General features: G+C 47.1%; 1 protein-coding gene across 1 annotated transcript in view; it reads right to left on the bottom strand.

Moving 5' to 3' along the window:
* Window positions 1-564: 564 nt before the first annotated feature.
* Window positions 565-15,729, bottom strand: part of LOC149367335 (uncharacterized) — an 89,161-nt gene continuing 73,996 nt past the window's right edge. Inside the window, exons 7-8 of the mRNA XM_089573689.1 lie at window positions 11,173-11,395; window positions 565-659 (exon numbers count right to left, since the gene is read on the bottom strand). Coding sequence (XP_089429815.1) covers window positions 639-659; window positions 11,173-11,395 — 244 coding nt within the window. The 3' untranslated portion in view covers window positions 565-638. The remainder of the gene's footprint in view (window positions 660-11,172; window positions 11,396-15,729) is intronic.

Genomic DNA, 15,729 nt, shown 5'->3' with positions numbered 1-15,729 from the left:
GTGCGCGTCATGCAATCCGAAGGTTTTGGGTTCAATTCTGACCAAGACCTAAGTTAACCGAATTTTCATTTCAGCTCAGTTACTTTCCCTTTAGTTACAGGAATCTTCGCGAGCGTGTTTCAATGGGCGGTTCTTATTCTGATCCCGAGTTCTGAATGGACAGCAACGAATATTTTACTCCTGCTAGGGTTCGGAGAGTTGTTCCAGATCGCCAAGACCGTGCGCGCTCTCAGACTACTGGTGTATTCCAATCAGAGATCCGGAGCAAGTTTTCTTGCTACGCGGCACCAAAGAGCGTGTTGCAAAGGGCGGCTCGTGTTCAGATAATGAGTTCCCAATAGACTGAAAGGCATCTTTTGCTCTTTCTCGGATTCGGAGAGCTGTTCCGGATTGCTGATTGGAATGCGTCATAAAAATGTGGTTGATTACAGAGCTTCTTCAAGACCAAAGTGCGACTTCCACAATGTATGAGTCGCCCAGTAGAAGGGGCTACGCATTTCCTCGACGACGGGATAAAATGTGAGCTTTACAAACACTCTGAGAGAAAAAAAATGAAAGATTCAGTTTTGTGAGTACATTGTTGATGCACTCGTCACAAGCAGTTTATTAAATTCAGCTCACTGGTAGGTGCTTCTCATTCAGGTTCTTAGTCCGCATACCTGTCGAAAAAAAATAGACAAAGCATCAGAAACAAAAGGAGCAATGCTCGTCCACGTCGCGCTCTCTCCTGGCCATTTCGCCTTCGTCTCCGTTTCCCCACGGACCGCTTAAGTAAAACGTCACGGTTGTCTTCCTCGCTAATTCCTTTCGTTTCCGCGATCCCCGTAGCATCACCGCACTTGAGATCACCCTCATCGTGCACTGTATACAGATATTTGCACAGTTTCACCACACAAACTACTCCACCGTATTTACAGACTCTCAGACACCGCTCCGCTCCATACAAAATGGTACCATCCCTGTCAGCATCTGAACTTTTCTGAAGCTGTTATATACGCTGATGACACTGCGCTATTTTTTACAGGAGATGCATTAGAGCATTTGGAGGGCAAAATTAGCGAGGAACTTAGTAAGATTTCGCAGTGGTTCGTAAACAATCGGCTCACACTTAACACCGAGAAAACAAAGTATACTTTGTTCACTCAAAGAAAAAGCATATTAGCTGTGATAATTTATTTCTAACCTTAAACGGTACGTATTTGCTTATTGTGTCCTACACCAAGTACTTGGGTGTAGTCTTTGAATCGGACATGCATTGGAAGCAAGAAATTAAAAATGTTTGCTGTGAATTAGCTTATGGCTGTCATATTTTATTATGGACGAGGGAATGTTTTCGTGCACCGATTTTACGCATGTTGTACTTCGCGTTTGTCCACAGTCACTAATGTTACTGCCTAGAGACATGGGGTGGTACCTATAAAACGTATTTAGAATCAATTTTACGCTTGCTGAAACGTGCTGTTCGTACCATAACCTTCGCAAAGGCAACTGACCCTAGCCGACCAGTCTTTCAAGAACTGCGAATATTACCGGTATCAGTTGCATACAAACTAAAGATAGCTGAAATAATAAACACAGTAATAAGAAGTAATGATCCATTTCCTTTTACACTGTTCAGATCGCCGCTGAGACAAACAAGAGCCGCCACTAATAATAGATTTAACCTACCGCCTTGTAGCAACACTTACGGTCAAAGGCTTTTAGAGTACAATGGTGCTCAGATATGGAATGAGATTTCCGATGACATCAAGCTCAAACATAATTTTTTGGCCTTATTGGAAAACATTTTTCTTGTCTGTCCAGAGCTATGGGACTAAATACGTTTGTGCTTGGTTTTGTACATTTCCGAATATGTTTGTTTTTCAGAAAATGTATGCGCTTTACATATTTGCAATGCCGCGATTGTAGTATCTCACGTCTCTTTGTACATGTAGCTTGAATGTTTGCCATTTCTTTTGTGAATATCTTCTATTTGGACATTTCACTAGCCGAGCTGGCTATGGGTCCAATCAAGTTCTGATGTATTGGTTTTGATGAAGAAAAAAAAAACTGTCGAGCTCTCGCTTCATCCAAAATCCTGTTGCTCAAACATGTTTTGTTGCACGACGAGGGTGAAAGTGCTCTGGCCTCCTCTAAATGAAACAAAACGACTCCTTTCTTTAGCGCTTATGTGAGTGCTTTTAAGGCACAGTGGGTGGACAAAATGCCGTAGTATCTTCTCTGAGAGCCTTTCTTAGAGGCGCTCTGTGGTGCTGGGAGGCGGAATATTACAGCAGACACTCAGTTTCACGAACAACGATTTCACTCGAGTGACGGGGAATCTGAACCATGATTAGAATTTTTTTTCCGCTGTGCGGCTCTGAAGTGCTCTAGACTGTACATCATTCAGATATGTGGGCCGTTCCGCGATCCCCGCAGCATCACCACACCTGAGATCACCCTCATCGTGCACTGTATACAGATATTTACACAATTTCACCACGCAAATTACTGCATCATATATACAGACTCTCAGATACCGCTGCGCTCCATACAAAATGGTACCATCCCTGTCGGCCTCTAGGACGACATCGACGATGTCTCCTTCTCGCGACGCCCAGTCATGGGCACTCTCAAGTGGATACCTGGCCATTCATGGATTGCCGATAAGGAATCACTAAATCATTGAAATATGGTACCACTAAATAATTTGAATAGTTTTTCTCATGCACAGACAGAGAATATAATTGTTTGTTCCCTAACATTTTTAGATCTAATGATTTTACTGAAGACTTAAAATGCAATTTTTTCATGCTTAATTCATCCAGTCACGTTGCAAAAAGAGTTTTGTCATGTAATCTCATTCCTGTCATGTGCGAGATGTGTTGTTGCCTTTAATGCTTCCATGAACTCTACTGTCATAATATTGTCTGAATATTGTCATAGCCCCGTTTGGGAGCCATACACTGAGCAGAATATTTTGAAATGCGAACGCGCGCAGACAAAGCTCTTAGGTTCATTAAGAAAATGATAAGAACAACATGCAACACAATTAGGCTGCGTTCTTCTATCATATTTTACGTGGCTATTACAAAGTAAACCTCGGAAGGTAAGTACGTTATAGCAGACAGCTCCATCCAGTCAAGGACAAAACACTCTAAACATACCAAAGCACTGACATACAGGACAGATTCTTTTCATCATTCTTTTCTCGTGAGGAAAATGGATGACTGGAACAAACTACCCAATGAAGTTATAGATTCTGAGGCTAAGGGCTTTAAAGGCGCACTACGGGAATATTCTACGAGTGCATAAAATTGTTTTGTATACTAGCCTTATTACATGTAAACTCTAAGTGATCAGTGTACATTGCTTCTCTGTTTCGTTAACTTTTGCCAGTTGGACCTGCTCTTAATTAAAATTGTTTTGTACTTTGTTATTTCGGCCACGCGTACGTCTTTCTTTTCACACTGCACTACTGCTACTGATGATTTGTGAACTTTTAAAATATTCGTTTCTGTTTGCACATTTATTTCTCACAACTTTTTGTAATATCACCTGCTGTCAGTGACGTGCAAGAATTGCAAATGTTCAAAGAGTTCGTATTAAGGCGAAAGCCTTTAATGTCTCATTGTTGTTGACAGAAGGTTGTCAGCAGAAGGTTGTGAGGAGAGGCGTCACACTTTTTCTAGTCAGACCAGAAAAAAAGACATTTTGTGCACGATGGGATACGAACCACCGTCCTTCGGTTCCACAGCCGAGCGTTCTAATGGCTCCGATACTTCCTGCCAACGCCTATGTAGTCCTCCTTGTCTAGGACGCTGGAGAGTGTTTGCAGAAAGGCGTCGAATCAGACGGATGCCTCCCAAAAGCACTTCAGTGTCTCCAGCATTTAAGGCTCACAAACAATTGTGTACTTAATTAACATCTTAACCACACATCAGTCACACAAGCATCAACACCGCGCTACAGGCTTTCGCCTCATCGCACTTTAGGTCAACAAAGTGCCCCTTTAATTTTTTTTTCACATGCAATAGTTTTGTGAAAGATATGTATTGGCAAATCTGCAACTCTTGTTTTGGCCCGTGCCGGTAGTATGAATAAATAAATTTAATCTTCTTTCCCGAACTGTGTTTTTCTTGTGTTATTTTTTTCCATTCTCGCGTCGTGTGCTTTTTTTTCTGTATGCGTACTGAAGCCCTTTTTGCTTGTGTCAGAATATTAGGCTGCAGTACACCCAGACAAATAAATAACTACGTTCATCAGGTGCCGCCTGTTTTCGCAGCCGGTTTCCGGCGATCCCCTGCCTCAGCCCGCCGACAGGTGACGAGGCGTCTTTCAACAAATGCACCTTGAAGGGCTACTGCCAGCAGCATCGGAATGACGTCTTCTGCCGCCGCATTCCTCCCTCTCGTGACATTCTTCGCAATGCTCAAGCCAATGAGGAAGACAAGATTACTCGATTGAGATTTATGGCGTAGCGAAAACAATCATGGCGCTATTAGGAGCAAGCGCCATCTAAAAATTAAACTCTGGTTGATACACAAGTGAAACAGACTGCCACTGTCGAAATACTAATTTCAGATCCAACTAAAGAGGAAGTAAGGATGCTTGACAAAGCATGCAAGATTGCAGAGAGCCTAGATGGCAGAAGAGGATCAAGCAGCAGCAAACCTGTTGAAAGACGGCAGAGTTACTCTGCTAGCAAAGCTGGCAAACCCGTTTACGTCATACATCTGCGCCTCATGTGTGCCAGAAGCATGGACGAATTCTCACAGTTATTAGAAAAATGATGCGAAAAGTCCGTAAACGAAACTGTGGTTAGCTTACAATATATTTAGAACGCTTACAACACATTCACCCAAATAATGTGGTTAATACTACAAGATTGCAGATCGATTCGCTTACTGCTCTTGTCGTAATTGAATAACACCATCTGCCGGGCTAGCTGGTTGCGATCCATACGTGTCAGCAGCGCGAACACAAAAAACAGGAAGGAGGAGAAGATAGTACAGAGTGCTCTGTAGCGCTCTGATAGTATCAGCACTCTGTAGTATCGTCTCCTCCTTCCTGTTTTTTGTGTTCGCGCTGCTGATACATATCTTGTCGTAAACTGCTCCGTATAATACAACGTTTTCATGTTTATAAACAAACATGGGTGCTGATGGTGATATTGGCCTAAAAGCAGTTCCGGTATCAATGGCGCGTCTTTTGGTAAGGTTTGCGCTGGTGCAGACGCGGCGTGTCAAGCGGCGATTGGAAAAGCGCTGGTGCAGAGATTTTGATAGGGCATCGCGGCAAGCGAAGCATTTTTCGCAGTGTTTGATAACGTGCTGGCGCAGGTGACGCCCCAGATTTCGGTCAAACAGGAAGTGTCCGGGGGCTCAATGGCAGTGTTGCCAGAAGAAAAAAACTACGGACAAAACCATGTATAAAATACTTCTACTACGGTTGTGTTCTCGGGTATTCGTAAGTAAACATTAGGTTCAGTCAGCGCATTTCTGCACGCAAGACAGCGAGGATCGGCGCGTAACATCTGCCCGGTGTGACGCAGCTGTTACATGCGGTGTTTCTTCTCGCGACGTCGTCAAGCCAAGTGAGAAGCTTAAAAGTCATTTTCTTTCGTTTTCGGCTCAAGAAATCTTAAAAACGCAGTACACAGCCGCTGCATCGCACTACTGTACAGGTAATCCCCGGTCACCACCGCGAATATGCATAATTGCGCGGGCTGAGTTGAAATTTCAACGTGGATGTTTCAGACACGAGGATCGTAAGAAAGTTCTACTCCGTAAAACCACCTGCAAGTTTCCATTGCAAATGTGGACGCTGACTGGAGTGAATAAATAACATTTTGATTTATGGCATTATTAGACTGACGGCGTCAATGATATTCTCAATTTTTTTGCACGGCTATTATCGTAACCAACGTGCAAAAGCGGCATTCGTAATCTGCTCAATGTTTGTGCCCCCAAATTGTCAAAGCATGATTTCAAACACCCTGTGTATGTGCTCTATTTTCATTAACTGTTGTGTCTCCTTATTGCTTTTGTGTGTGTGCGCCCCCTCCTAACGACCACTCGCATCCTCCTCCTAACGACCACTCAATCCTCCTCCTAACGACCGCTTGCCCCTCGTCGCACGCTGTCGCCGGATGCCCCCCCACGGTGCGCCCCCGCACCCTCCTCCTGTTCTGGGAAGACACTCCCTCCCGTGGACGCTTCTCCACTCCCTCCTTTCTTCGGGCGGCCAGTTCGGCTCCTGCCTCGGTCGACGCTGGTCGCACCCTCATCGGCTTTAAATAAACGAAGTCTAAAAGTACCGTGTGCGTCTTTCGCTGCATTCAACACAGCGACCGGACACGACAGTGGCGACGAGAAAGTGGATTCGACCCGCGCTACGCAACGCTATTGACAAGCCATGGCTACGCGAGGGTTTCCCAATCAGATACCAGAATTCAACGGCTCATCGTGGTCATCGTGGGTTGGACGCCTTCAGTTCTACTTTGAAGCTAACAACATCACAGACCCAGCCTTGAAGAGGGCCAACCTGCTGACGCTGTGCGGGGAGCAGACCTACGATACTGTCTGCGCCCTTATTCAGCCAAGCACACCAGCGGCAGTGTCTTACGACGACATCGTAAAAGCGCTGCAAAAGCACTACGACCCAAGGCCATCCGAGGTCTACAGCCGCGCTCGCTTCCAACGACGAGATCAACTGGGAGGAGAAACTGTGAGCGCCTACATAGCCGCGCTCAAGAAGCTCGCTGCCGACTGCAATTTTGGAACGCTGTCGACAACAGCTACCGGGCAGGAGGGAGACGCAGCTTCTTCTGCTAACACCACCATGCTTCCCTTGGACGTGATGTTACGCGACAGATTTGTGTGCGGACTGAGTGACGAGTCACTGCAGCAGCGCCTGTTCGCGGAGAAGGACCTCACATTCAGCAAAGCTTACGACATCGCCGTTCGAGTGGAGAGCGCCGGTCACCAGCAGAGAGGGATTCGCCGGAACACCGAGCCGGTACACCAGACAAGCAACCAGGTGCGCAAGCCTTCTGTTGTTGTAAAATCGGTCAAAAAGGCACAACGCTGCTGGCGGTGTGACGACCAACACAACCCCCAGGGATGTCGATTCCAGTCAGCCACGTGTAATTTTTGCCACAAGCGAGGGCATATCGAAAGAGCATGCATTACGAAACGGAGACTTGCCAAGATAAAGTCACCTTCCCAGCCTAATCACAGCGTCAACGCCTCAGAGAATACGCCGCTATCTGATCTCCATGGAGCAACATCAGCAACACCATCTGTGTTGTACGACCTGAACACCATGAATCTCGGCACGCGACCGAAGATTTTTACAGAAGTAAGCGTACATCACCAGCTGATTAAGTTCGAGGTGGACTCCGGCGCAGCCTGTACTCTGATCAGTGAGGACACGTTCCGAACTTCATGGCCATCTGACGCACCCGCCCTGCAACAAGACGACACGCACCTGCGAACGTGGTCAGGACAGAATCTGCCACTATTGGGCTCTGCCAACGTGCAGGTTAACTACAACGGCCAGACCCATACGCTACCTCTGCTTGTTGTGAAGGGCACAGGATCAAGCCTTCTAGGGAGAAACTGGTTTTCTCCACTAGGCGTGATGATATGCGGTAAACATCAAAACGCCGATGCGCTAAGCCGTCTGCCACTAGACGCAACTGTTGACGAACCATTTCCACCAGGAGACGTTCTGATGTTCGAAGCACTGCCAGAACCTCCGCTTACAGCAGGCACAGTTGCAGCATCTACGCAGAAGTGCGCAGCTCTCCGGCTAGTTTACACAGCTGTTCAACAAGGCAACGTGCATAAACTCAAAGGGGACAACTTCGACGCTTACCGCAGGCGAGCTACAGAGTTGAGCACCCATCGCGGCTGCATCATATTTGGGTCCCGAGTTGTGATGCCGAGAGAACTACGCGCACAAGCTATGTCTCTCATCCACGCCGGACATCGGGGCATCGTTGCAATGAAAAAGTGTGCCAGAAGCTACATGTGGTGGCCTGGCATTGACAACGACATCGAAACAGTGGTGCGAGAATGCAAGCCTTGCCAGAGCAGCCGGAGCGCCCCGCCGAAAGCTCCTGTCCCAGAATGGGAAAAGCCAGACACACCATGGCACACACTGCACATTGATTTTGCAGGACCAATTGAGGGCTGCACTTTCCTTGTGGTCGTAGATGCCTACACAAAGTGGCTTGAGATAAGGCAAATGGGACAGACGACTTCGGCAGCAGTCATTGACAACCTCCGATCACTATTTGCAACGTTCGGCCTGCCGCGCAAGGTAGTGTCGGACAACGGAACACCGTTTGTGTCTGCGGATATCCTCAAGTTTTATCGCGACAACGGGATCTCATCAGTTACATCGGCCCCCTACCACCCAGCGACAAACGGACAAGCCGAGCGCTACGTAGCCGAGCTAAAACGCGCCCTTGAAAGAGATCAGACAGGCTCGCTGCAGCGCCGCCTTGCGCGCTTTCTCTTCAAGCAGCACACGACGGTTCAGAGCACAACAGGCGAGACCCCCTCGAAAATGATGTTCGAGCGTGAAAGGCGAACCCAGCTCACAGCCATCCTCCCCGAGCCAAAGGCAGAGACGCCGCGCTGCGGCACGCTTAATGAGGGGCAGCGCGTCCTCGCCCGACAGTTTCTGAAAAAGCCACGCTGGGAGGAAGCTACAATTGTCAGACGCATAGGCCTGCGCTCTTGGCTCGTCAACATACATGGCACAGTAGCACGCCGACATCTCAACCAGCTGCGTAGATTTACGACGCCGTCTGAGGGCTGTCCGCCAGCGGAGAGAACACGTGCACCATCTTCCCACATAGCCTGGCACCTCTTCCAGGAAGAAGAGACTTCGCCCAGGACAGACCTAGGAGACACAGCGAACAACAGCCAGCCTACAAGTGTTTCTCCCCCGAGCGCACAAAGCCAGCGCGCCTCCACGCGTGAGCGCCGACCCCCTGCACGATACCAGGCAACTTTCTAAGGGGGAAGGAAGTGTTGTGTCCCCTTATTGCTTTTGTGTGTGTGCGCCCCCTCCTAACGACCACTCGCATCCTCCTCCTAACGACCACTCAATCCTCCTCCTAACGACCGCTTGCCCCTCGTCGCACGCTGTCGCCGGATGCCCCCCCACGGTGCGCCCCCGCACCCTCCTCCTGTTCTGGGAAGCCACTCCCTCCCGTGGACGCTTCTCCACTCCCTCCTTTCTTCGGGCGGCCAGTTCGGCTCCTGCCTCGGTCGACGCTGGTCGCACCCTCATCGGCTTTAAATAAACGAAGTCTAAAAGTACCGTGTGCGTCTTTCGCTGCATTCAACACAGCGACCGGACACGACATTAACATTTGGATTAAATGATGCGACACTTGAGAACACAGAAATAGCGAAAAATGGATTTTCAGAAAAGCAGTTTCTCTTATTAAGTATACTTCAAACGATATCACCGCAAAATATGCGCGCTTAAAACGATCCCAAAGTACAAAATAATGCATATTTTGATAGTCGCTTCGAAATAACGTTTCACTTTACGCGATCGCAATTCACAAGCAGGTTTTAAACTGCCGCCATTTTGCTATTATTTTAAAAACTTGTTTCGCGCTCTTTCGTCTGACATCTTCAGAATGTCCCGATTTCCCACGACTCAATAAGTGGACACGGACTCGAAGTCTCTCTATCTCCGCCTGTGATTTTACAAATACAGCCTCTTTGCCTTGCCAAACGTTTCTTATGAAGGGTGGCAATTTTGGCTAGTTGGTTCAGCACAGAAGAGGAAAAAAAAACTATGCAGCGCAGAAAACAAGGACGACAGAAGAAAGACAAACGCAAGCGCTGAATTGTGTGGTCTTTCTTGAGCTCTTGTGTTTGTCTTTCTTCTGTCGTCAGTGCGGTTTTTGCGCTGAATATTTTTCTTCTCTTATGCCAAGTTTTATCTGGTTCGCCATGGGCAATTGAAATGAACTTTATATCAATTTATTCCGAAGGAGTAAAGCTGTACGATGTCGCTATCTTTACTAGCGTTTTTATCACGCCTAAATGATTTTATTTGCTTTTCTAAATTATCAGCCAACCAATGTTCTATGTTCTATTCATATATTATTTACCAACTATATTTTCACTGCGCAAGGGTTAAAAACATATCACCGCGCAAAGTGCATCTTGGGTGATGAAATTCAGGTTATATTTCTAATGATTTATAAATATTTTTTGCTAAAGGCTATAACAAAGAACGCAATTAAAACCACAACACTTCTTATAAACGTTATTTATTTGAGCTATTCAAAACTTAACTGTATATTTGTACTTTACATAAAAAGCAAACTTTCATGGTAATTATGATAAGGATTCTGCCACCCTCTAGTGAAAGGCAAAGCCCAGTCAGCTCTTCTGCTCTCTTCAGTTATTCTTTTGGCGCTGTGCAGACATAGAAAGCTCTCTTGCTGGGACTGGCGATGCTATCCGCGACCCGGAGACAAGATGCACAGAAAATATTTTGCGTGACACTGAAATACATTGAAGCGTTCGGTAGAATATGCCTCCCGATCATGAATGACGAACTCCACCGCCATTCCTGCTTCCCTGGTTCATAACAGCCAATTATTTGTTTAAAGAACGGTGCTGCAGGAGGACATATTTTAGTACAGGGATATTTTGGTCAACACGGTTTGAACTAGGCGGCTTTTAGGCGCTTAACAGAAAAATTTCAGGGGGGCCACTTTGTTGACCAAAAGTGCGGTGAGGCGAAAGCGTTTAGCGCGGTCTTGCTGCTCGTGTCGCTGATGTGTGGGTAAGATGTTAATTAAGTACACAATTGTTTGTGAATCTGAAATACTAGAGACACTGGAGGGCGTTTGGGAAGCATCCGTCTGATTCGACGTCTTTCTGCAAACACTCTCCAGCGTCCTAGACAAGGAGAACTACATATGCGTTGGCAGGAAGTAGCGTAGCCATTAGCACGCTCGGCTGCAGAACGAAAAGATGGTGGTTCGAATCCCATCATGCACAAAGATTTATTTTCTGGTCTGACTAGAAAAAGCGTGACACCTCTGCTGACAACCTTCTGTCGACAAACTTCTTTCGATAACGATGAGACATTAAAGGCTTTCGGCTTAATAATGTATTCCGGCCTTACCACCCAGCAGATACTCACGCAACAAACTCTCCTAATCGTAGTATTTGGGAATACAGGCGCCAAAAGGTCGGAGTCGTCCCCTCGAGGCATCAGCTGAGCTGTGTTATCAAAGCTGGTGTGGATCAGCCATCCACTCGGGACGTTGCGCACAAACACTGTGAACACTGCGTCACTTTTCAAACTAATCTGCGTGTAGGTGTGCGATACGGTCTCCCTTTCGGAGGTCAGTTCGATTTTGAACCTGAAATAACAAAATACATCTAAGTGAAGAAATTGCTCCCAGGGGGGCAGACAGTTTAAAAACTCGCAAAACGAAAGCAGAAATGAGCAAAATGTAGAGAAATAGTAAGAAGACGTTCTAAACAACGCAGAAATAAACTGCTAAAGCAATGCACACCCAGAAGAAGAAATGGGCAGGACATGCAATGCGATGGCAAGATAACCGATGCTCGCTTAGGGTAATGCAGTGGAATGCAAGAGACGGGAAGCGTAGCAAGGGGCGTCTGAGAGTCGTATGAGCGGATGCAGTTAAGAAGGTTGCTGGGATTAGGTGGCCGTGGCTGGCACAGGAGAGGGTTAACTGCAAGCATATATGTAAGAGCCCCTTTGTATTGCAGGGGACGTAGTTGGGCTGGTAACCATGACTACAATGCGTAAAGAACGCGGACAGTAAACCGTTGCGCCCAACGAGACTCAAAGATGTCCGTAACATCGGATCGCGCGAACATGCGAGCGGTTTTCTCATAGGATACTTACCACGGCTACGGTGTCGAATCGGAATCGAGCCTGTATATTTGCGCGGACCCAAAATCGAACCGAACTTTTCTCGCATGGCGAATTTTTTCGCCATACTGGACCCGAACAGGAAAGCAGCCGCTCTGAACCGATTCGAGAAACAGTTCAGTCAGCCCCACTTTTCCTGCAACACAGCATCATTTTTCTTTTTTAATGCGAAAGCGCTAATCTGGACGTCCAGAGACTAGCAAAATCGTCCCTTTCGTGTATATGCCTAGCGCGCGTCTAGCATCGTCATCTTCTACGCAGCACTAATCAGGAGATTCTGACCCGAACAAAATCGCCTTTTGCGTGGTCATCAAAAAGACAGTAAATTGAATCAGTCATCATGTTAGTTGTCAAAGATCACTGAAATATTTCTAGGTTAATTGAAATACTTCCTGTAAAACACATTTATGAATTCCCCTTACCAAAAATATTCTGTTCATCCTCCCCTACAGTTACTAACCACATAGCCTCATTGGCTGGTTTACAGCACCGAAATACTACCATTAGAAATCTGGATGTATAAGAAATTCCACGTTTCCGTGCATTTTACAAACATCAATCTCTGGCTCACAGTCTTCCAGTACTACTCGACCAATTCATACACACAGTAGACTAGCATCGAAGAGAGCTCACGTCTGTTTTCGGAACTGAAAAAGCATTATGTTGCAATGTATGTGTCTCCTGTTCTAGGATGTAATTACTAGATTTTTGATCCGATTATTTTCTTTTGTAATGCCCAACTATAATGTTTTGTAATGTTTTTGGAACTGGAATAAGCAAATAAGCCAAAATGAGAAGTGTTACAGTGTAGATTCAGCTACAGGAAGCTGCGCAAAGCAGTCCGAAACTTGTTCAAAATACAGCAGATAATAAAAATGACAGAAGACTGACGTCTAGGAAAGGCCCTTATAAATTTGAACGGCGCAAAGGACACGAACACAAAAATACAGGGTGGATAGAATCAATGCCTACTACAAACTGAGTTTATTGAGGAAAATCAACTTTTTGCCTTATTAAGAGCTCCTATGGTTGGCATTCGGCAATTCTAAACCTTTACACGCCAGACTGATGTGAAGCGTTCAGTTTTTTATATGGTCCTACCTTCACATATCTGCGGGAAACGTTAATCGAATTGTTACCGATTCTTTAAGTCACTAAGCAAGGAGCGAGGACAGATCACCGTTCGAGAACGTTTTTGCAGGCTAGTTGGTGCGTACTGAAAGGGGTTCACAGCACAGACTGACAAAAGAAGAGTGACAGGAAAGAGCGCTGACTAACTGCTCTGGCATTTTATTGACCGATCAGTCGCTTATACACAGCAGCTGCTCATATCAACAAAACAGAATGGCAGGATAACGTAGGAACAAATCAAAACAACTGATATCCCTTCACCGCACAAAGTGAAGGCATGCCACTAGTAACAGAACTAGTTGCATGTCTTCACTTTGTGCGATGAAGCAAAGCGAAAAAGAGCAGGACGACAGAAGAGCGCAGACAAAAAAAAGATGGTTGAGGCTTAGCTAAGGTTAAGCGTAGTCAGATGCGAAGCATATTGATGGCTTGGCTTGGTAATACATGGCTTTCCTTGGTTGACGTTCATCCCGCTCTTCATCGGTCTCTGTGGCACGCTGAAGCTTTCGCTTCTCGTTCAAATCAGCCCTGCTTCTAGGCGGCATCCCAACTCCTGGTCGCCTCGTAAGTGCCCGGAGAGCGAGGCAAGCTCAGCTTTATACCGCTGCTGTAGCGTCACGTGGTCAGCTGCAGCGCCTCTGATGTGGAGCCTCCACCGCCGCGGCCGACCGCGCGAGACGGCAGCCCATCTCTCCTCTTCTGTGACGTCATGTTGTCACGTGGTCACGCTAAAGGTCAATGGTAGCTCCACCGCTGCGCTCGACGGGCTGTAGTGTAGCTCTAGTAATATGCTTCGCATAAAAAACAGCACGACGGCAAAACAGCTCGGCGTAGTACGGTGCAGCGCTGCTGGAGGGGTGAACTATCCATAACAGCAAACGGTAAATCTCCACACATGCGACAGGGACCTTTGTAGACCAGATTTTTTTACCCTCGCATGCATGCTACGGGCGCGCTCCTACTCTCGACACCAGTCGCCATCTGTCGGCGCGCGCGACCCGAGGGACTGCGGGTCGCGCCGGCGCCGCGCGTAGAACGCACGTATACATATTCGCTTCTGCCGTTGTTGTGCTCCATCAGCTAACGTATGAGGGTGTGTGATGTGCGTCACTACTCACATTTTCCCTCTTCCAGACAGTACTGCGGTTATCTTGTGCGCAGTTACTCGTTAACGTGACATCCGAGGGTAGTCGACCAGGTAGTGTACGGACTGGAAACCGGCACTTCTAAGCAGATTTCTGCGCTGTCGTGTCGTTTGTTGTCGCCTTTTACGTGCGATATCATCTATGATAATTTTATGCATCAGAATGTAGATCTATTGATTTGACTCAGTGGAGTAGTAACTGGATAGGCGAGCTGCAGACGGAAGGTTGTCCCGACGGAGCGCGTGTTTTCGATCACCAGTATGTGTTCGGCATCCTTGCGCTGAGCTTGCTCTTGTTCCCATTAAACACATTTCATGCACAGGATTGTAAGCACGACCGCTACCGATTTCAGCTGCTTTTTCCGCACTCATGTCAGAAGGATGTGGGGGGTAAAGGTTTATCTATAGTATCTTTCTGCTGTTGGTATCAACACTAGTTTGGTTTGGTTTATTAAGGTTTTACGTCCCAAAGCTACTCAGGCTATGAGGGACGCCGTAGTGAAGGGCTCCGGAAATTTCGACCACTTGGGGTTCTTTAACGTGCACTGACATCGCACAGTACACGGGCCTCTAGAATTTCGCCTCCATCGAAATTCGGCCGCCGCGGCCGGGATCGAACCCGCGTCTTTTGGGCCAGAGCCGAGAGCCGTCAGCACTGAGCCACCGCAGCGGTGCGGTATCTACCTTATTCATATGAAAATACTATGCGCGATTTCATTATATTTTCCACACTTAGCCAAACGGCTACGCAACGCTCTCACACGCGGCGAGAGCTCCTGAATAAAATAACGCGACTTCGGACCTCAGAATTAGTGAAAGCTGGATTAGCTGCTCATATCTATTCAGGCTTTGATAAATTAAGCTAAAGTACGTTTTTATGCACCAGGTTGCATAAACCATGACAAAATGTGTTTTCTGTTGACGCTGCGACTCAGTTGAGCTCACAGCGGTAATGTGTTGATAAACTGGCACGGCGACAAGAAAGCCCTGTTTGTGGAAAGGGGGGGGGGGGGGGCTTTGTGGCCGGCCGGCAGGAAGGAATAAGAGCGCATGGGAATTGGAACTGCATGCTAGCCGCACGCCTAATGCTTGATATTGAACAAAAAGTTTCTTTGCGGTGGAGCACGTTCTATGCGCGCGTTCTATGCGCCGGCACAATTAACCTGAATGTCAAACTAAATGTCATTAAAACGCGTCAATGTTATCGCTTAGATAACGTTAATACTTCCTGCAACACAGCCACGCAGCGGAAATATGTTCGACAATGTTTTTTTAGCGCCCGAAGCGCGGCTATATGCAGGCGCGGCCGCGGAACTGCCGCAGCCCCGCAGTCCCCAAAGAAACGCCCGCACCGCGGCGCGCCAGTCGGCGCAAAATGGCCGCGCCCAGGAGAGGCTCAATATTCTGGTCTATAGGGAGCGCTCGTTTCGCTGGTTGATCAAGAAACAGGGCAGGCTCATTCCTTGAGGAATAGCATTGCTTGAACGGTGCATATGGCAGAACTAGTGGTCGTGTAG

Source organism: Amblyomma mixtum, chromosome 1, assembly GCF_055824585.1.
Source record: "Amblyomma mixtum isolate Tamu chromosome 1, ASM5582458v1, whole genome shotgun sequence".
Taxonomy (NCBI): Eukaryota; Metazoa; Arthropoda; class Arachnida; order Ixodida; family Ixodidae; genus Amblyomma; species Amblyomma mixtum.
The sequence above is the reverse complement of the archived record's forward strand: the minus strand, read 5'-3'. Positions and strand labels throughout refer to the sequence as shown.